Raw genomic sequence first — 23,313 nt, forward strand, 5'->3', positions numbered from 1 at the left:
GCTAATTAGCTGCTGTCTCTAGCTTTACGTTTAGTGTTCAGACATGAGAGTGGACTTCACTTTAATGAGCCATGGGTCAGTGTTTCCCCCCCATACTAGTGCAGTTTGATTAGCGGCAGTGCTATATAAACATCTCCCCATACACTCACTATCTCTACTTTAAAGGGCCAGTGTGTAATATTTGGCATGGTTTATTGTCAATCTGAATCTGAATCTGAATATTCTACCCATTAATATGTTTATACAAGTGTATAATCGCTATAAAATAAAATTCGTTTGGTTTTCGTAGCCTTATAATTATGCTTTCATATATATATATATATAGCAAGGGCCTCGCCATCTTGCGCCGCCATGTATGTACGGCAGACCGAGCGGACAATCCAGCCAGCCAGAGAACGCATTTCGCGTGTATAAATAAACCAAGGAAGACAGCGGAAGGAAGAAAGAAGAAGGAAACAGCAGAGAGTGTTAGTAGTTCGTTGATAGAGAGTAGTGAAAAGTTTTTTTTAGTTATAAAGTTTGCAAATGGACCACACTTACCACGCAACAGGAGAGAATGAACCCGAACCGTCATCTGCGAGGAAAAGAAGATGCAACTTCACTCCTTGTGATGCACTCTCTGCGGCGCTTTTCCTCCTGATGATATATCTCCCCAGCGATGGTAGCAGTGAATCCCATTCTGTGCATTCAGCCTCTCTTCTCGCCCGCTCAGCATCAAACACATGGAGTTCCTCATCTGTATGCTCCGGCTCAAAAAGGTATGGCTCTGGGTCTGTGTCCGCTACAAGAAACTCTTCAAAATCGCGTTCAAAGTCGTCCATTGCAGCTACTATAGTCCGGAAATATTGCTAGGCTAAATAAACAGCTGAGCTCTGTTTACAGGCTACGCTGCCAGTCAGTGTGCGGGCTGGAGATTGAGCAGAGAGGGAGGGGGGTCCCCACTCGGTATGGTAAACGAGTATGTGTGTAAAGTTATGAAGTGCGTCTGTTACACTAGAAGAGTCAGAGTTTGGGACAGAGTCTTTTACCCCCTGGAGTGTTACCGGAATTTTTCGAGTGCTCAAATAAACGGGCCTTTTTCCCGAACGCTACTCTGGTCTCCTGCTCGTGAGGGATTCATTACAATATTGTAACATGGTTTAGATTTCTAAATAAACATTCACCTCGTCACTAGATAGACCTACTCCTGAAAAACTCGTGCGCAAGGCTTTTTGTCCCTATGAGGCCACCGTCATTTACCCGACGGGAGGGGTGAGCGAGTAAACCCTGCAATCTAGAATTTGGCCACTGATGTCACTGTTTTTAACCCATTTTACACACTGGCCCTTTAACTAGCCAGAGTCGGGGACAAGCAAGGATTATATTTATTCGCCATTGATCTTTATCTATGATATTTGTTCTAAAAAGTTTGAAGGCTGATCAGAAGAGCCGATCAGATGATGTAAAACATGTGAGAAAATTTCTCTATACAACGCTAAAATAACTTCATCAATCTGGCAGTTCTGACAAGCTGCAGCTCAGACTTAACATCCACTGTTACATTCATGGTTTACTGCTAACCTAATGTCCAGCTCACCTGCCTTTCCCGAGTACAGACACATCATCTCTCTCCTTGCTTGCTACACACACAGCACTTAACGCTGTAGAGGCTGCTCCACGCTCCGCTGTTTTCTTAAAACGTTTACATTTAGCTCTATTTGTAGGATTTAAATCCGTTTTGTCTCTGCAACAAGAAACACAGGGTTGATTAGGGGAGACGGGGGCAGTTGTAACAATGTTTGGTTTTGATGTCATCACTCACAAACCTCTTGAACTATTTGGATACAATTATTATGTAGGTAAGTTGTATCTGTGCTCTACTTATTAACAGTCATCAGTTGTTTTCACAAGTAATGTTAGTCACAAAAAAGGTTGTTTTCAATCACATGATTCTTATGACGCACAAATTCAGATGGAGGGCAGGAAGTGATAAATCCATACACTAGGTGAACTGGATACAGCAGGAAATGATTACATAAAAGAGTTGGATGAACCTGCAGGCAGCAGGTATTGTCAGAAAAATGAAACTGGATGTGAACCTGATCATCGTTAGAAATGATCTCATCCTCCAGACCTCCTTATGTTACAAATGTTTATAACGTCACATGGTGAGCCAATGGTAGAGTCTAGTGGACTGTAAGTATTATGTGTGTGGTTGGGTACATGACTGGAAAGATACTGTCATGTTTTTGGCCAGGTGGGTAAATGAGTGCAACTGTTTGGTTGCAACACCGCTGGCCTGGCTTTATCTACTATTTTCTACCTACTAGGTAGAACACTAATGCCTTAGTGTTTACATTTGAAATTAGTTAACCGCTTCTCCAGACTGAAGAAAAAAAACCTCAGAAACTCAACACAGCGTCAAAATATTTAAACAAATCCATTTACCCGAACAAAATTGATCAGAACTAGAAGACATCGTAGGTGCCTCCTGTTTTCAGCATTTCTTCTCTGTTGATTCATCAGATGGAGAAGAATGAACATAGCACATGCCACAACACAAGCGCTGGAGCCGGCATTTTCATTGTGTCGCTACTATGCGTGACGTATGCCTGCACGTTGGCCACGCCGATTTGCATGAAGTGGTGTCCCATTTCTTTGGGAAGGCTCTCTACCCTAATATTACTCACTTCCCTCATCAAGGGTTATCTTGCAAACGAGGGCACTCAGTACCAAGTGGAAGATTTAAGGGAAATGGGACAGGCCCTTAAAGTGGCCCTTGTTTCTTCCCAATCAATCACTTGGACCAGCTGTAAACAGCACCAATCATAGGCATCTGTACAGTGTTGTATTCTTTGCCTCCAGTTGTCTGCCATCCATCTGGACAGCACACCGATGTATGATGTCAAATGCAAAGACTCTATTGATTGTAACATTAGATGTCAATTGTTGCATCTGCCCCCACATGCAGGAGGGATTGTGACAGGACATTATGGGATGCATTTTATTACATGTAATTCAACCTCCGCAGCTGTGTACAAATGTATGTCTCAAGCCCCCGTCCTGTCAGCTGACGTACTAAATATCCTGCAGCAAGAAAATAAAACCCATGTGCTTCAGCATCACCACTTCTTAGTATCTCTTGGTACCCTGATGTACATCATCACTGATGTCAAACCAGCAAGATGATGGAGTAAGTCCTTGTTCACCTGACAGTATCTGGTCAGTTATTGACCTTATACTGTCACATGTCATGACATATTACAGTTTTTGCGGTATCTTTTGCACTCTGTCATTAGGAATTACTCCAGGCAGAGGCCTGAAATATTCTTTTGACATCCTTCGACAACCTGTCCGGCTGACACAGCACCTGTAGGCAGGATTGAGAGGGTGCATTTTGCTTAGAGTAACACGGAAGTGATGATTTATTTCTGCCAATTGATTAAGACCTTGTGGAAACTTTGGCATGTTCAAGTTGCTCCGTGCTTGGGTAGAACAGTCAGGGCATATTTTGGGTCATACTCTAATGAACTGGCTTCAGGTTTCTTTTCTACTCCAGATAATGTCACAGTTGGTCTTATTATAAAACACACACACTCCAGTGCAGGTACAGGATGTAGCAGTACAGTAATATTAGTGTCTTGTGCTAAAACTGTTGCAAGCAGAGACTCTGAAAAATCTCTCCATGGTGAGTTCAAGTATGTTCAGACATCTGAGACTTCTGAGATGCCAAACAGCAATCCCTTTAATGCCATAAATGATCATATCATTTTCATGATGTCCATGTTTATGTGTTTGATAGTGTCATGACACACGTAACACTGGTAAAATGTTTTTTTGTTTGGTCCAGGGGATTTAATTACCTATAAACCCTGTGGCTGCAGGTCTTATCTGAAACCTCAGTGAGTTCAGCTTGCATTCGCCACAGTGTCAGGCCGGCCCTGCATCTTTATCTTGTGTTACCAAACGTGCACTGAGCTCAGCATTTGGTTCATTTCATTTCGGTAAACAAATAAATGCAGACTGAAGCTCCACCAAAAATACTTCAGGGGTGAGGGTTATAATTATTATAGCCTTCTGGAAGTTAGCAACCAATCAAAATGACAAATGACTACCTGTGACCGTGATAACAGACTAAGAATGTTTTCCAGGATTGATGTCTACTTCTTCGTTCTCTGATTTAAGCTTTCTGACAATGTAGCTTGTTGATGTAATAATCACTGGCACCCTTCTAACAGAGTATCAGGATCTATCTATCAGGATATTGGATATAAGAACAACCTTGAATTTATCTCCAGTAAGAATTTTGACAATGGGGCCTGCACTTTTTTTCTCTGAAAGTAGCTCTAAAAATTAATGGAAACCAATAGTTAGCTACCTGACGTAATATCAAAACCTCCATTATTGCTATCATTGAATTGAGACAACTGATGTCAGTGTGCTCATCAGTCTACAGATGAAGCCGCTCTTCTGTCAGCTGATCTCTGAGTGCCCGTGGTGCTGCTGCTGCCATATTTGGGATTATTGGCATCAGCACGTGCAGTTCAGCTTCACATCCTCATTTATGTCCAAGAAACTTTCAAGCCATCCATTATGTAACACACAACATGCCACAAAGAATGTTCCGACCTTCTGAGGGCTGTAATGTAATGTTCCACCTGACCTATCCAAACATCTGAATCGCATTTTCAGCATTCAAAATGTTCTATCTTTTACAGCATGTGCTCTTGGCTGTTCTCTATTGAATGAAATATCACACACTGTTGTTGACATAGTATACAGTATACTGCAATTAGCTATGTCTTTAATGGATAGCCATTGTCCCCTAAAAGCCACACGTCAAGAAGGAGGACCCCCGGAAGACAGCAGTTGGCCAGTATAAAGGGGTCATGGCTTGATTTAGGATCATTTGCGAATACATGTGTAACCTTACTAGAGGTGGGTGATATGGCCCTAAAATGATATCACAATATTTCAGGATATTATTGCGATAACACTATTCTTGATAATATGACAAATTAGTAAAAAAAAAAAAGTATTTTATAATCAATTTAAGAAAACAGAATTGCAACAAAATCAGTAATATAGTTTTATACGTTTGTCTCAAATATTCAGTAAAAACTAAACAATAATAATGTCTTATTTCTTTAGTTTTTAAACAACAACAGTAACTCAGAGTGAGATTCAGATTCTGTATACAATATTAATAGTTAAACAAAATAAAATCTATCACAAACATTTAAACAGCTCTCAAATACAAAAAAATGTACCCTTGGATCTATATATACAAATCAACAGGTGATTTCCTTCTTTTAGCAAAATCCAGAATGGACCTTTATGCTCTGCCATTTTTCCTCTAATGCTACAGTAACTATCACATACTATTCACATGTATGTAGTTTTTTGTCAAGCCGTGAGCAGCACATAGGTTTACCAAAGATTTATGTCAAATCACTTAATGACACAACTCCGGTGTGCACACAGCAAGAGAGGAGAGGGAGAGACGCTGTGCTGCTGCCAGAGGAGCCGCTGAATGAGTTCCCTCTGAGTGGATAAATCGCTAAAAAAAAGTCTTTCAAGTCCAGGGCTGTTCATAAAACATTCAGGACACCACAGTTTATTCTACACCATTGAAGATGCTCCTCTTTTTGGAACCACTGAAAAGTTGGTAATAATTTGCTTTCAGCCATGCTTGTTGTTGCTGTAGGTAACAGTATGATGTCAAGATGTCAAGAGTCAAAATATTGCAGGTATCATGATATGAATTTTTCATATCATATTAAGAATTATAACGGTATTATCATGAATGATATGATATGGCACACCCATTAACGTTACACATTGCGAATCACCTGAATGCGGATGGAATAGGTTGCCATAGGGTTTACTAAGGGTTCTCTGGTGGGACATGAACTTGAACGTTTGGAAAAAAAAAAAATCCTGCTTAAGCATTTCTTGGCTGGCAGCCGTCATGAATGAAATCATTGGCATGTTGGAGATGTAACTGTGTGTATGGGTGAACTTAGGGTAGATCGTCACATGTGTCTAATTAAACTCTGGGCACTGGAATGACCCACTTGCAAAGAAACGCAGCGCAGCAGTGACTTTGACAGCAACCAGCAGTGTATAGGGACAACTAGCATTAGTCTCAAAATTATCTGACATGACATTACAGGTGTCTGCTATCATGAAGTTTACAGTTGCATTTGTCTTAGCTGAAGGACAGGTATGTGGTCCTTGGCCCGTGGACCCTCAGCCTGCCATCTTCCAACCCTCTTACCCATCAACAACTTTATTTGACAGCATATGAAGACATGCACAGATTACATTTTTTTAACTGTGTGTGTGACAAGCAGTGTATGGGCACTGTTAATCAGCCTATAGAGGTGCATCTTACTGTCTGAATAATGCGCCCTTTAAACAGCAGGAAAATACTGCACCGTGGATTTCAGACTAGGTTTTTGTTGGTCAATGGTGCAATCACTTTCTGCTGCCTAAATGCACCTGAACGCACCTTATTTTAAGACTTGCACACCCATGGGAACACCAATGGGTGCAAATACTTTTGCTTCTCACACAACAGGGGCTGTCTGTGAATATGACAGCTGCATAAGGAAAATAGCAATGATGAGCGCTGCACTCCAGCTTTGCACCTCTTTGCAGGCCAGTTATGTCTGTTGCTGACGCACACACAGATTCACAGCTTTATACACACTTTGCATGAAAAATAAGTAGTCATGCATAAACAAAAATTGCACATGATATTTAGTGACTTTTCGAGCACCCAGTAGCTACTTCCCTCAGAGGAGAGTTGGCAGCAGTGGCGCCCAGTATGTCTCTTCTTGTACTGCAAAGCTTGGCACTGAGGCATGAGTCCAAATTATTAACTTAAACAAAACTGCATGGACCCAAACTACAGTCTGAATTTCATTCTTCTTCCCCCCATCATCGGTCTCATCTGGAATTTAGATTTTTCAATTATATTGCACTGTTTTATGAATATTTAAGAGATTCTTAATGCAGTATTTATGTTGGCAGGAGAGGAAATGATTGTTTGGGTTTAAATGTCACTTGAGCATTTGAAGCTCCTGGAAATGAAAAATGTAATAGATTTAGTTCTGTTGTTGTCGAGGATTTTTCTGTGGAATGTATTGAGCGATGTATTGATGTATATGTCTCTGCTCTCACTCGGGTGTTCGGTTGTAACAAGCATCTGTTTCAAGCAGAAGAAGACGTTTGCAGCTTTTACCTCTCTGGGAGTCTGTGGTATTTTTTTGAGAATTTCGTTTCAGAGCAGTGTAAGACCCATAAATGTGAACTACTGCTGAGACTGTCTCATAATCCTGGCTGGACTAGTTACAGTAGGGAACAAGATAACAGGAGGAAACAGCAGGAGGGCAGGTGCTTGATGGTTTCCTTTGGGGGTGTTTAATTTACTGCACGACCTAGTGTCCCCTTTCTGTCCAACGTGACTGAGGAACCAGGGGAGGGCCAATCCGCACAGCACAGCAGGGAGACTTCTGACATTGACTTTATTGATAAGTCTTCACAGCAACGTTTTGAAGAGTTGTACAGGCAGTTTGTGTGGGCGACATAGGCTAGGATAGATAGAAGATGCACACTCCTAGAAACAGCAGCAGTTACACTTTACATAGGCTGTGGTTGTAGATAAACTGATGTGAGACAGCCCCAAATATGGCAAATTTTAAATGGGAATGTGCAGATGAAAGAGAGTGGAAAGAGAATTTACCTTCTTTGGAAACATTTGAGGTTTTCTTGTTTGGCTCCTTTACAGTCGGATTATTTTGGGCTGGCTTCTTCAATCCTTTGTTTCATTGGAACTAAATCCTGAGCAGCAGCTTTCAACCAAAAAGCTCTTTTTCCTACGTGAAGATTTGACATCTGGAGAGAGAAAGAGAGAAAGCATGTGCCTCACAGGGAGTAAGGACTGGTGTGATGGTAGGAATGTGAGGTGACTGCAGTTTGAAGTCGCTGCACATATTCAAGAGGAGTGACCATGTGGGTCCTGTTGTAGGGGTCGGGATGTGTGGACAGTTAAATCATTCCACAACCAAAAATGATGGGTTGCCAGAACCATCCGGAAACAGGGACAATTACAAAGCAGCAGCCAACAATGTAAGAAGACACAAAAAGGACTAAATTACAGTGAACAAGTTAAAGGAGCTCATGGGATCACATTTCACTGGAGTTGTACGTTGTACAGTACAGGCCAAAAGTTTGGACACACCTTCTCATTCAATGCGTTTTCTTTATTTTCATGACTATTTACATTGTAGATTCTCACTGAAGGCATCAAAACTATGAATGAACACATGTGGAGTTATGTACTTAACAAAAAAAGGTGAAATAACTGAAAACATGTTTTATATTCTAGTTTCTTCAAAATAGCCACCCTTTGCTCTGATTACTGCTTTGCACACTCTTGGCATTCTCTCCATGAGCTTCAAGAGGTAGTCACCTGAAATGGTTTTCCAACAGTCTTGAAGGAGTTCCCAGAGGTGTTTAGCACTTGTTGGCCCCTTTGCCTTCACTCTGCGGTCCAGCTCACCCCAAACCATCTCGATTGGGTTCAGGTCCGGTGACTGTGGAGGCCAGGTCATCTGCCGCAGCACTCCATCACTCTCCTTCTTGGTCAAATAGCCCTTACACAGCCTGGAGGTGTGTTTGGGGTCATTGTCCTGTTGAAAAATAAATGATGGTCCAACTAAACGCAAACCGGATGGGATGGCATGTCGCTGCAGGATGCTGTGGTAGCCATGCTGGTTCAGTGTGCCTTCAATTTTGAATAAATCCCCAACAGTGTCACCAGCAAAACACCCCCACACCATCACACCTCCTCCTCCATGCTTCACAGTGGGAACCAGGCATGTGGAATCCATCCGTTCACCTTTTCTGCGTCTCACAAAGACACGGCGGTTGGAACCAAAGATCTCAAATTTGGACTCATCAGACCAAAGCACAGATTTCCACTGGTCTAATGTCCATTCCTTGTGTTTCTTGGCCCAAACAAATCTCTTCTGCTTGTTGCCTCTCCTTAGCAGTGGTTTCCTAGCAGCTATTTGACCATGAAGGCCTGATTCGCGCAGTCTCCTCTTAACAGTTGTTCTAGAGATGGGTCTGCTGCTAGAACTCTGTGTGGCATTCATCTGGTCTCTGATCTGAGCTGCTGTTAACTTGTGATTTCTGAGGCTGGTGACTCGGATGAACTTATCCTCAGAAGCAGAGGTGACTCTTGGTCTTCCTTTCCTGGGTCGGTCCTCATGTGTGCCAGTTTCGTTGTAGCGCTTGATGGTTTTTGCGACTCCACTTGGGGACACATTTAAAGTTTTGCAATTTTCCGGACTGACTGACTGACCTTCATTTCTTAAAGTAATGATGGCCACTCGTTTTTCTTTAGTTAGCTGATTGGTTCTTGCCATAATATGAATTTTAACAGTTGTCCAATAGGGCTGTCGGCTGTGTATTAACCTGACTTCTGCACAACACAACTGATGGTCCCAACCCCATTGATAAAGCAGGAAATTCCACTAATTAACCCTGATAAGGCACACCTGTGAAGTGGAAACCATTTCAGGTGACTACCTCTTGAAGCTCATGGAGAGAATGCCAAGAGTGTGCAAAGCAGTAATCAGAGCAAAGGGTGGCTATTTTGAAGAAACTAGAATATAAAACATGTTTTCAGTTATTTCACCTTTTTTTGTTAAGTACATAACTCCACATGTGTTCATTCATAGTTTTGATGCCTTCAGTGAGAATCTACAATGTAAATAGTCATGAAAATAAAGAAAACGCACTGAATGAGAAGGTGTGTCCAAACTTTTGGCCCGTACTGTATATTGGGTGCAACAGATAGACACTAAAAACACCTTGATGCTATGACCTAGATTAAAGCCACTGTGTGAGATTTTGGAAGTCAAGATGCATCACGTTGAAAAGAAAGTCAAAAATAAGTCTATGCATACACGATTAAAACATTTGAAAATGTATTATAATGAAAAGGGAATAAGATAAGAAGATATTATTACTACGACTATATTATAATATTATATTATACTATATTATAATTTAAAAAGTGAATGATAATAATAATAATAATAATAATAATAATGATAATAATACTGTTCCTAAAATAAGAGTTTCACTTGTAAACACACTTTAAACCTAAATAAAATCTTTCCAAAACTTCTGGAGGAAGTTGTGATATAATGGGATTGATTTAAGAATCAAGTCAAAATATTTTATAAAATATTCATATTTTGTCAAAAACCTCAATATTTGATGAATAATAACCCTCTATCAGGAATTAGGTAAGAGTAGCCTCTGGTCTTATAGTTAAAATTCTTAAAATCTCATTTTTAGTTTTCCCCCAAGAGTGGTCTTTACACTGCATCATATGATCCAACTGTAAGATGTGGGCTCTTTTCTGCTGGCGGGTGTTTTTCGTGAGCACACCAGCTGGGGAACTGTTTGTTCAGTGTATTGTACATAAACTGGCCCGAGGTGCACAACACACTGACAGAGAAATTTTTAGTCTACATGAATTGTAGTTCAAGCTGCTGGAACAGAAATGTTTTCCTTTTTTTCTTCTTGCTTATATGTATGTTTTAAGATTATTTTTTAGCATTTCTACTTTGTTAGATAAAGACAGAGGAGGCATTGCCTTTCCTGCCTGGCGAGGAGGAAGAGAGAGAGGGGATGACATGCAGCAAAGGGCCTTAGGCTTGACTCAAGGACTCAGTCCCAGTTGCGTGTGTTCCACCCATTGAGCCACCAGGGTGCCCTTATGTGTGTTTCGACACCATGCACCAATAAAGTTTTTTTTCTCCTACACAGGTCCGCAGTGTGAGTTCAGTGGTGACCCGCCGCAGAGAGCAGCGGGTGCTGGTGATGGTTGTTACAATGGTGGTGTGCTACCTGGTCTGTTGGCTGCCATATGGAGTGGCAGCTCTGCTCGCAACTTTTGGTCCCCACGGCCTTTTGACACCAGAAGCAAGCATCACACCGTCGCTGCTGGCCAAGTTCTCCACTGTCATCAACCCTTTTATCTATATATTCATGAACAGGCAGGTGAGTTGCCGCTCTTCTTCTTATTTCTTCTTCTTACTGCTCATTTCTTACAATTGCCTTCTCTCTCTGTCTTCCTGTTGGATCTGTATGTGCATCCTATCTTACTGTAAAACATTAGTCTCTGTAGTTTTCTTCTAAAACGTTATTATCCCTGCCATGTTTGGTCATGTGTGTGTATCTGTCTGTCTTTACCAGTACTACTGGATCAATCAGCCTAATATTTTGTGTGCAGATTTCTGACTGTTTGCTCAAAGACCTTTCATGGTAGCGATGATTCACATTAGTTGAAAAACCTGTTTTTAACGTCACTGCCCTCATACTTCCCATGCGACTTTTATGATGGCATAAATACAGTTAATAGATGGCTCTCGAATGCAGAGTCAAAAGTTTCACACAACAAACGAGGCGACGGTGGAGGAGGTCAAAATATTGTACCTTTAAACAGAAGCAGCATTGTAGACAGCTGTGATCTGTGTGACCATTATATCATCAAAGGTCCATTACATCCCAACATGTGGATGGAGAATTATTTTCACTGTATTACCATTTTTTTCCATCCGCCATTATTTAAATGTCTTCATTGTTTCCTATGGTCGTATCTCATTTGAAATACACTACACTGCCGCCATGATCTCCAGTGGTATTGCTCTGTTTGGTCTGTATCCCTAAGATTTCAGGAAATATGCACAAATACAGATGAAATCTCATCATCTCCAAATCTAACATTGAGCGAACATGTGTTGCAGGCCACATTTTGGTCTTCACTGTCACTCAGGATTTACATCCTTAGAAAAGTTTGGTGTCATTTGATACATTATGATCTACTAAAGTTAGGCACAATTTTAGATGAATAAATCCTCATTTCTAGCAGTGCTAACAGTGTTGACAACAGCAACAGTGCTGACAGAGCCAGCTGTTAACTTGGTGCCGTATTAATGCTCTGAATATCTTACACAAAACCTTAAATTTATACAGTTAGGCGAACCCAGGATGCTCTGTTACCATTACACTACTCTATGCATTTTTCCACTACACACTGGACACACAGCCTCCTCTGCACTCCCCATTCCCTGCCCACATGCCCCCAGACACACTCAGTGGACCTCCACTCTGAGTGTTCTTTTCTAGTTTAAGTATGGAGGAGGACAACATAATGGTGGTTAAGATTTAGGCACCACAAATTAGTCCAAATCTGCTTCAGTCAGTGTGTGTTGTTTTGTTAAAAGCAGTCACGTTATGAATAACTCGACACATTTTAGCTTTTCAAGAGGAATTGGGAATGCTGATAAAACATATATGAGTGGGAGAAATTATCCAGAAACGCTAAGCACCATGACTAAACACAAAGTTACATGCTTACGGCTCAACAGGTGAACACAGAATGTCCAACAGAGAGAGTCAAGTGATGAAAGAAACAAAGGGAAGCACTGTGAGTGGCGCCAAATCATAAAACAAACAAAACAAAAACACACTTCCTAACCCACCAGATCCCCACGGACTCACTACAGCTGGAAACAGCTGAAACAGACAAAATAAAACACACTCTCACAAAGTAAGACTGTGGCACCTTGTATGGTAGTGTCAGTCACCACTGTATGAATGTGCAGATGGGTCTCATAGAAATATGTGAAACACACAAACTCATAACAATGTGTTATGTAGTGGTGGGTACAAAATGGGTTAAATGTATGTGCTGGCAATATGAAAACGATACCAATGCAAAGTCAAGGATCTTGTGGTGGTTACATGAAATAAACATAAAGAGTGAGAAAGTCAACAGAGGTCAGGCGGATGGTGGATGGATGGATCAACGAACATGGACTATCAGCCATGTCTATCTGCCATCCAAATTCTTAGTTTGTGGCAGGCTTACCCTAAACCTCACCACACTGTGACCATTTCACAACAGAACTGCAACTGTTTGTAACAGATTTCGCATTGGCATTGTGTTGCCAGAATGTAATTTTATGGCATACTCTGCAGGATTTGTAAACACAATGTAGAAATTTGGCGCCTCCTCAGCTCAACAAAACTGAGAGAGCAGCGGTGATCAAGCGAGCTAGATCGAATGAAGAGACAGAATGGCGTTAACGAGAACAAAGCAGTGAATCAGAGAAATAAAAAGTTATTTTCTGATTGCTTCTCGACGGTTTTGTATGTGCACTCTCGGATTTTGTGTGAATTCAGCTGAACGAGATGCTTCATCCTGTCCGCTTGGCTTCTCTGCTCTGTGTGTGTGACTCAATGTCGCCCTCGAACCAAGAGACACACAGACCTGTAGCTTTCATCTAGAGAGCAGAGGCGAGACGGAGACAGCGATATAACCTTGTTGCTGTTGAGTCTCGAGCTGCTATTAGCTGGGGGTTACACACCACTGCCCAAAGGCTGACACCCAGAAATGAACAAATCAAAATATAGAAAATACGGAAACACAGGCAGACCACCACACACCACACCACACACACTGCTAGTAAGTCATTAGCGATGATTGTGAGGGATTATTTTTGTGTGAGTCCATATTATTATCTTTTCTTTTTTTCTTTCTTTTCTTTTTCATTCATCTTTTCTTCCAGAGATCATCATGAGGAGTTGTGTCCTGCACCTTCTAACGCTTCTTAAATCCAAACCGTTCAAGTTATGACAAAGTCCTTCACAAGTAATGTTCAGCAGGGGTAGAGCTGTAATTTGTGCAAGTTTGAAGCAGTTATGATAAACGGTGTAGGAGCAAATAATTTTTGTTCGACAGAATTTGTGAAAAACGTCACCTTACATTCAAATAACATCACACACACACAAACACACACAGGCTTGTGTCTGTCAGAGTGAAGCCATTGTTGTGCTAATTAATGACCATGTCATTAGGTGACTTCAAGCTCAGTTTGACTAATAAGTAATGATAACAAAATCAGCAGGAGGCATTTCACACTACAGCAGCAACACAACCTCACATGTCACCAGCCAGGCACCGCTGTGATAGAAGTTAACCTGCTGCACATTTCTTTGTTACTCAGGACTGTCTTAAGTTACTGAATTTTTGCAGATCAGTCATTTCTTTGAGCATCACTTTTTGTCTTAACGTTCAAATATTACACTGCACAAATTCATCCTCAGCTCAAATCAAACCTCTGTCGTTTTTTTATTTATTTGATTTAATAACACTGTGCACAAGGATCAGACTGGCAATCTGTCATAGCAGCTCCCAAATGTTTATTGCACATAATGTAGCTTACAACAACATTAATAAAAGTAATAATATTATAATTATAATTCTGGCAACTATAGTACAATATGTTGAATTAATATCTGATTGTATACATATGTGACACTAATCATATGTGTATAATAACAGTAGAAGTATGAGAAACACAGACAGACAGACATAGACGGCCGAGTTCTCAACATGCAGAGAGGGAGAGAAGGGAGAAAGAGGACAGAGGGGGGAGAGAGAGAGAGAGAGAGAGAGAGAAATGCAATGCCACAGCGAGGAGGAACACAGACTTCTTTCTACCAGCTCCTTCTTTACACCTTCAGGCAGAAATCCACACATAGTATACCTGAAACACATTTTGTGCCCTCTACCAAGCAATACATTCTTAAGAGGTTGTTTCTGTTTCATGTATTTGTATGAGGCGGCCATGACGTGTGTGTGAATGGGTCAGTGGTGCCTGTGTTGTAATGCGCTTTGAATGTTGCTTAAACTAGAAAACAAGCTGTACAAATGCAGTCTATTTACCGCTCAGATTAAATCACAGCTCCCTCTGGCATTTTCACAAAGTGGCTTTTGTCAGCCTGAATGACGGATCAGACTGACTTCTTGTTTGTGGCTGGAGCCAGTGACAAAGGAGAGGTCAGCTCACACCTGGCTAATACTGCCTCAGATGGGTTTAGATCTGAAACTGTTGACCAGGGAGTAATGGTGAAAATGCTGATGATTGAAAAGAGTGCAGTGTAACCACAGGAGAACAGTGTTTAGTTTGAGTTCAGTTTACAGTCCTCTTCTGCACAACTTGCATCATTATTTAATAAGACAAAACTAAGAAAAGAGAAGAAGAAGAAGCAATGACCTTCTGCTTTCTTTAGAAGGAAAGAAAGAAAAACTAAGAGAAAAGCAAAAACTTTTTGATGGATGTCTGTGTCTAAAGAGATTAAGGAGGAAAGCAAAATGTTAGGAGGAAAGGATAAATTGATATCAAAGGAAGAAAGTAGCAACCAGTGAAGGGAGGATAGGAGCTCCACAGCGATGGGGAGGTGCACACAGACTTCTTTCTACCAGCTCCTTCTTTACACCTTCAGGCAGAAACACAAGATATGTGAAACACACACAAAATTAGAAGATAAAACACAGAGGTGTTAGATTATTATCAGTGGAAGGAAGGGCCATTACAGAAATCTGTGCAGATGCATTTTAAGGAAGGAGCATGGAAAAGAAAAATCAAGCACAGGAAGAAAAAAGAGAGAGGTAATCCGGTTGAAATGAAAGAAGGTTGAGGAAGGACAGGAAGGAAGGAAGGAAGGTGCTCTGGAAGAAGGGAAGGGAGGAAAGAAGAAAGATTACCACAGTCATTAGCTGATTAGTTTTATAACAAGAAAGGAAGAGGAGAAAGAAAGAGAGGACAGCTCACAAGAGAAGAGACACTGCCTCAGATGTTTAGACAGATAAATGACAGAAAGTAATGGGAAAAAAGAAAGAAAAAGAAAGGAGTGCAGTGTGAAGGGGTGAGAACTGAGAGAGAGAGTTCAGTTTACAGTCCTCTTCTGCACAACTTGCATCATTATTTAATAAGACAAAACTAAGAAAAGAGAAGAAGAAGAAGCAATGATAAATGTTGGAAGGAAAGAAAGAAAGAGAAGAGATTAAGAAAAGCGAAATCAATAGGAAGCAGGTAAAGAGATTAAGGAGGAAAGAAGTGAGGAGGAAAGGAAAGAAGATGTAAAGGAAGAAAGTAGCAACCAGTAAAAAGGGAGGATAGGAGGTATAAAAAAACCAGAAAGCAAAGTTAGTTGTGGCGAGAAAGGAAGAAAGGAAGGAGAGCATGGAAAAAGAAAAAATACAGGGAAGAAAGGGAGAGAGAGAGAACGAAAGAAAGAAGGGTGAGGAAGGAAGGAATGAAGGGGAGAAAGAATGGAAGAAGGGAAGGGAGGAAAGAAAGAAAGAACAAAAGAAATAATGAAAACAAGAAAGGAAGAGGAGAAAGAAAGAGAGGAAGAAAGAGAAGAAAGGGGGAAGGAAGGAGGGGGTAAAGAAAGATAAATGACAGAAAAGAAAGACAAAAAGAAAGAAAAAGAAAGGAGGGAGGGAAGGGGTGAAAAAAAGAGAGAGAGAGAAAGGAAGGATAGATCAAAAGGAAGGAAAGAGAAAGAAAGGGGAGAAAGGAAGAAGAAAAGAGAGAGAGGGGAGAAAGGAAGGAAAAAAAGAGGGGAGAAAGAAAAAGAAAGGAAAGATGGAGAGCAAGAAAGGAAGGAGAAGGAAAGAAAGGTGAGGAAAGAAAGAACAAAAGAAAGAATAAAAATAAGAAAGGAAGAAGAGAAAGAAAACCAAAGAAAGGTGAGAAAGAGGGAAAGAAAGGAAGAAGAGGGGGAGAAAGGAAGAAAGAGAAAGAAGGGAGGAGAAAAGGAAAGAAAGAAAGAAAGAAGGAGAGCATGGAAAAAGAAAAAAATACAGGGAAGAAATAGAGAGAGAGAATGAAAGAAAGAAGGGTGAGGAAGGAAGGAATGAAGGGGAGAAAGAATGGAAGAAGGGAAGGGAGGAAAGAAAGAACAAAAGAAAGAACGAAAACAAGAAAGGAGGGGGGTAAAGAAGGATAAATGACAGAAAAGAAGGTCAAAAAGAAAGAAAAAGAAAGGAGGGAAGGAAGGAGTGAAAGAAAAACAGAGAGAGAGAAAGGAAGGATAGATCAAAAGGAAGGAAAGAGAAAGAAAGGGGGAAAAGGAAGAAGAAAAGAGAGAGGGGAGAAGGGAAGGAAAAAAGAGAGGGGAGAAATGAAGAGGAAAAAGAGAGAGAGGAGAAAGAAAGAGAAAGAGAAAGAAAGGAAAGATGGATAGCAAGAAAGAAAGGAGAAAGAAAGAAAGGTGAGGAAGGAATGAAGGGGAGAAAGAATGGAAGTAAGAAAGGGCTGAAAGAAAGAACAAAGGAAAGAATAAAAATAAGAAGGAAGAAGAGAAGAGAAAGAGGGAAAGCAAGGAAGAAGAGGGGGAGAAAGAAACAAAGAAAGAGAAAGAAAGGGGGAGAAAAGGAAGGGAGGGAAAAGAAAAAGAAAGAAAGAAAAAAGACAGGAGGGACGAAGAGTGAAAGAAAGACTAAAGGATAGATTAAAAGTTAGGGAAGAGAAAGAAAGGGGAGAAAGGAATGAGAGAGAGAGAGAGAGAGTAAAGAGGACAGAAAGAAAGAAAGAAAGAAAGAAAGAAAGAAAGAAAGAAAGAAAGAAAGGAAAGATGGAGAGCAAGAAAGAAAGAAAAAGAAAAAAGAAAGGTAAGGAAGGATGGGGAGAAAGAAAGAAAGAAAGAAGGCAGAGTAAAAGAGAAAGAAAAGTGAGGGAAAAAGGAGAGGAGCAAAAATGCAACAAAGAAAGAAAGGACAGAAGGAAGAGGGAAAGATTTGAAAAAGTAATGAGGACAGAAATAAAGAGAGGTAGAAATAAAGTAATGAGAAAATGAAAGTCAGGACAAAGCAATAAATGAATGTCAGGAAGTAGCAAGAAACAGAAGAAAAGGGAAAAGAAGGGATGATAAATTAGAAAAAGAAGTAATAAAGAACAGACAAGACAGTAAAATGTGTAAAAGACGTAAACAGGCATACAGCTGACAGAGACAGAGAAAGGTGACAGACGCGACCAGAATAAAAAGAAAGTTCTTTTTAATCTCCAAAAGGTAGCGTAGCTTTGATTTGATTAGCATGTGATGTCACTATCAGGGAGCGACACACTGCGGCGCTGACCTTTTCTTCTTCTCACTCTCACTCTTTTATCTGTCTGTCTGTTTTTATCTGCATCTACCTCAGTCTCTCTCCTCTGTTGAACCGCCTGTCTTCTTGGAGACTTTTAACTTTCTTTGATGATTGACTCGTCACACGACTTGTTGCTCCATCACGTGGAGTTTCACGCTGCGTGTGTGTGTGTGTGTGTGTGTGTGTGTGTTATGATTAAGCTACTAACTGAGTTTTCAGGGCCACAGGTAGACGCACAGGAGGCCGCGCTGTGTGGCACTTTCAGTCTTCAGTTCCTCCCAGCCCATAACTATGGCAGCAGTGTGTTGAGGCGAGTTGAAGACTTCAAGCGCTGCACAGATTCATGCCCCGGACTCAAACTGTCATCATGGGAATTACACCTTTACAGTCATGCACATGTTTCTGTGTACCCTTATCATCTTTTTGAGAGGTGGAGAGTAACTAAGCACATTAACTGAAATTGTTGTTGTACTTTTAACTTCACTACATTTATCTGGCAGCTGGAGTTACTTCTACAGATTCAGATTTTACAAACAAACATGATGATGATGATGATGATGATGATGATGATGATGATGCTCTGCTGCAGAGTTAACGATCCAACAGTATATAAAGAAGTTAAAATGTGCTTCACCAGCTGTAACTTTAACAAAAGTATTAAAGTATTAAAATAAAAGTACTTGCTGGGCATAATGATCTCTTTTAAAGGGACAGTTCACCCCCAAATCAAAAATGTATACTTTTCTTCTGACCTGAAGTGCTATTTCTAAATCATGATTGTTTTAGTGTGAGTTGCCGAGTGTTGGAGATATCGGCCACAGAGATGTCTGCTTTCTCTCCATTATACTGGAACTAGATGGCACTGGGCTTGTGGTGCTCAAGCTGAGTGCCAACATCATGACCTGGTTACTCAGATCAGTGGTTCCCAACTGGTGGATCATGGTCCAAAAGTGGGTCCCAGGTCCATTCTTAATGGACCGCAAGTGACTCGCAAATATGTCATTTGTATAAAAATAAATAAATGAATTTAAAAAACACTTCATTTTTAAGTACAGTGAATTTCCATCACAGAGCTTTTATTTTGAAGTGCTGTTTCCTGCTCTAGAGTGAGTAACAGCTACTTAACAGAGACAGCAAACTAGCTCAAAGACATGGCCAAACGCAAGTATGACGCTAAATATATTAAACTGTATGGACCATTACTCAAGACAATCGACAGACTTTGTTGTGAGCAGTTTCATGAAAGAAACTTCCTTTCTACCAAACTACACCCACCAACTGTAGTATGTCGCAGAAGGAAGAGTGCATCTACCACTAGCTCACATAGCACCACTGAGCTAACTAACATCACAGCTCAGCCAAGGAGGACACCATTAAAGTTTAGCCTTTAGTCTATGAGTAGATGCAGGCCTCCTTCTGTGCAGTGATACAGTTGACTGTTGTTGCTCAGTAGCAAGAAAATAGGTCCCACATTAAACTGGTCACAACACGGTCCAAACCAATAACAAAAACCAACGACATGGGTCTAGTGGATCCTCGCCCAGAAAATTCGAGTTTCGGAAAGTTTGCTTCATGCATTCTGTTCACTTTTAAAGAGTAAAAACAACAAAAGAAATACTACACTGAAACAGCATTACTACTGTATATGAAATACTTTGAACTTTACTTAAATTGTCAGGAGGGAAAACAAAATAATTTCTCCATCTGTTGTGAATTTTTGGCATAAGCTTATTAGTTTTGTCAGTTTTAATTTATTTTTAAGAAATCAGAGGAAAGTCTAAATATATGTTTCTTCTTTTTTTTTCTTTCTTTCTTTTTTTAATTTATTCATTTATTTATTTATTTTTTTAAAGTAGGAGTCGTGACCCCTCCAGATTCTCTAATCTGTCAGGATTTAAATTCTGGTGGGGAAAACTGAATAAGATAAGATAAGATAAGATACGACTTAATCTCACACTGACGTAATTTACACGTTACAGCAGTTTAAGAGTCAGAAGCAAGAGGAAAAAGGAATTAAGACATAGAGTGCTAGATAAGGATAAAATCTGAGGATAAATAAAAATAAGATAAAATAAAATCTATATATACCTTTCACTTATACAGATACTGTATGCCCATGACTAAGTTGTACAGGGTCATTGTAATACATACATGATGTGTGGTATTTTCACTGTAAAAATATAGATATTCTTGCACAATAAGTGGTAAACTATGTATTTATTCATGATTTTTATTCATTTTTATCTGGCTCAAAGAGCTTACATTGACTGATTCTGAAAAATATTGGTTTCAGCCTTTAAATCCCACTGTGTGTATCTTTATATCATAAAATGTAAACTCTGTGACCTTAGCCAGGGATACACCAGGAATTTCAGTGCTGCTTCTCACTTAAGATTACATTTGTGTTTTCTCATGAATGAATTTGTTTGTTCTGATACAGCTTATGGTTTTATTTCAGCCACTATGGTGACAGAAAGGTGTTGGCACACAAAAGGAGTGCTTTTTTTTCAGACTTGGATGGGAACATTGTGGTTTCGTACATCCTCGATGCCCTTGCTCCCTTTATTCTTAATTTTTTGGGGCCTTCTGGTGGAGTGGAGCAGCTGGCATGAAAGCTTTTGTTGAGAGTAACAGAAGAAGCAGCAAAGGTGTATTTGAAAATCTGTTCCCTTTGTGACATCCTGTCTTCTCAGATATGCCAACTCTTGTTCTTGAGCCAAACCAAAAGCTTTTCTTTTGTGACATTTTCTCTGTTTCCCCCCCTCTCTTTTTGGGTTTCCTGCCACTTCAGTAAATGTACACAAGCGTTTGACAAATGTGACATATATCACCAGGCTGTTCTTGGTCTTGAAAGAGAGTTTATTTCAGATACACAAGCACATATTATTGCAGACAGACTTATCACATGTCTGAAACACACACAGATTTGGAGTGGCAGGTGAGGATTTGGTCACTTCTCAGTCTTAAAATCTCAATCTGTGCTGGTTTTACCTGTAATCCCTCATGACGTCAGCTGTCCTCCTGTTCTTACATTCTTCTAGGGGTTTTTTGTTCTTCTATTTTTCCTCCTTTTTCTTCTTTACATGCCTGCTCTTTTTGTACCCCCTGTGGTTTTGCTTTAAAAAACCAGCAGCTTTTTCTTCGTCCCCAAGCACAGCTCTCCAGTCGATTAATACATCGAGATCTGAGACACTAGAAGATTTAAAACAGAGTGCTAATTTTGAAAGCTGCATAATTTCCTTGGGGTAACAAAAATTAATTGGCTCATATATGATGAATTGTCAGCCAGCTGCTTAAGTATTTGAGTTAAAAGGCCTCACAAACCGGTCTCATTTGTCATATCACTCACTGACTGGAGACACGCTGGAGGAAACTGCTCACTAGTGATGTAATGACATGTACTGAGGTGTCATGTTTCACGCAGCACGTCTGTTTGATCTGCGGCGCTCTGGGGAAATGTAGTAGACTTAAAGTATACGTGTGGAACCAGAGAGTATACTAAGTACACTACGTTTATCCAGGGCAGCACGCTGCCTGCAGGACTCCCACCATGGAGGAGGGAAGACGGATGTCACTAACTGCACCACTCATACATGGTCTTATAATTTAGAAAATAAGTAATACAGTACTATATGGTACTAACTACAACTGCTACAGTGACTCACCACTAACACTAGTTTTACTTATAGTACTGTGATTTCACTGCTCTTGCATTACTATCAGTTCTGCTACTACCACTACTAGTCTTTACCTCAAGTAACTTAACTGTCATTGCACAAGGTCTGTTACCACTGTCACTACTAGTACCACCATGATTTTCACAACTGCAACTATAAGGTACATGTATTTGACCAATGCTCTGACCATTAAAATACTACCATCTAGTCAACTACGACTTCTGCTCCTACAATTTCTGTTGCATACAACGTAAACCTAAACCTCTACCACTACTTCCTTCTACAACTACCAGTAGTTTTAATCAGCCTACTGTTACTACAGGACTACAGCCATTAAGTGTGATACTTTTTGTACTGTTATATGCATTACCATCTAACATTACCATTACCATAGGTCTACTACTTCTACTTACTAATTTACTAATACTATTACAGATGCTAATGCAGGGGTGTCAAACATACAGCCTACAAGCCAAAACCAGCCCACCTAAGGGTCCAATTTGGCCCAAAAACTTTGCACACCTAATGGATTTGTGAAGAGGTGCCAGGTTTTAGGAACAAGTTAAACAGTGAGTGGCCTACTTTATGTAAAATGATGCTTCAGAGGCTTTTCTACCTTGACCAAACAGCTCTCTGGAAAAAAAGAATACTTATTGTAGTCATATTTAAATATATTGAACACTGTGCAAAATGTTGTCAATCGGCAGCATCAGTACAAGAGAATCTTGTACTAATCAGTTTTGGTAGATCAGTATTGCTAAGGCACTGCCAAAATGTTTGGTTTGTGAACTGTTTGTAAGGCAGGGATAACTTCAGTTGCTTCCTCAATGGTTTCCACTTTAGTTTGGTGTGGTGATGCCAGCATTACTATACAGGAGTGGAAATGTATGGGGAAAAAATGCACATGTAATGACAGTGAGTAGTGGACTTCCTGAATGTGGAGAAAATGAGACATATTGTTGTAATTACACATATTTTACTTCACTTTACATATCAGACTGTTCATCAATTGGTCTATTAATAGGTAAACATTTTTAGAATGTACTTAATGTTGTACACTGTAATGTTTTACACTAAAAGAAAAGGAAAAATTTGGAGGTTTTTATTTATAGGTCATTATGCAATGGTTTTACTGGTTCAGCCAACTTGAGTTAAAATTGGGTTGTATGTAGCCCATGGACTACAATTAGTTTGACACCCCTGCTGTACTAATGTGTACAATGCTGAACATCTGCGACTACTACTACTACTGTTGCTGCTGCTACTGCTGCTACTACTGCTACTGCTACTACTGCTACTACTACTGCTACTGCTGCTACTGCTACTACTACTACTACTACTGCTACTGCTGCTGCTACTACTGCTGCTGATACTGCTACTGCTACTACTGCTACTACTACTACTACTGCTGCTACTGCTACTGCTACTACTGCTACTACTGATACCGATACTACACCACTACTACTGCTACTGCACCACTGCTGCTACCACTACTGCACTGCTGCTGCTGCCACCACCACTGCTACCTGATGCTGATGCTGCTGCTGCCACTGCTATGCTGCTGCTGCCACCACCGATGCTGCTGCTGATACCACCACCACTGCACCATCCACCACTGCCACTACT

General features: G+C 40.4%; 1 protein-coding gene across 2 annotated transcripts in view; it reads left to right on the forward strand.

Annotated features, from left to right (window-relative positions):
• The window catches only part of tmtopsb (teleost multiple tissue opsin b), a 57,639-nt gene that overhangs the window by 31,510 nt on the left and 2,816 nt on the right, over positions 1 to 23,313 (forward strand). Inside the window, exon 3 of one of the 2 annotated variants that reach the window (XM_049565657.1) lies at positions 10,834 to 11,063. In XM_049565657.1, coding sequence (XP_049421614.1) covers positions 10,834 to 11,063 — 230 coding nt within the window. Of the gene's footprint in view, positions 1 to 10,833; positions 11,068 to 23,313 lie in introns of both variants that reach the window. The other variant, XM_049565656.1, reaches the window with a different exon arrangement.

The sequence above is a fragment of the Epinephelus fuscoguttatus genome, linkage group LG21 (assembly GCF_011397635.1).
Source record: "Epinephelus fuscoguttatus linkage group LG21, E.fuscoguttatus.final_Chr_v1".
NCBI classification, from domain to species: Eukaryota; Metazoa; Chordata; class Actinopteri; order Perciformes; family Serranidae; genus Epinephelus; species Epinephelus fuscoguttatus.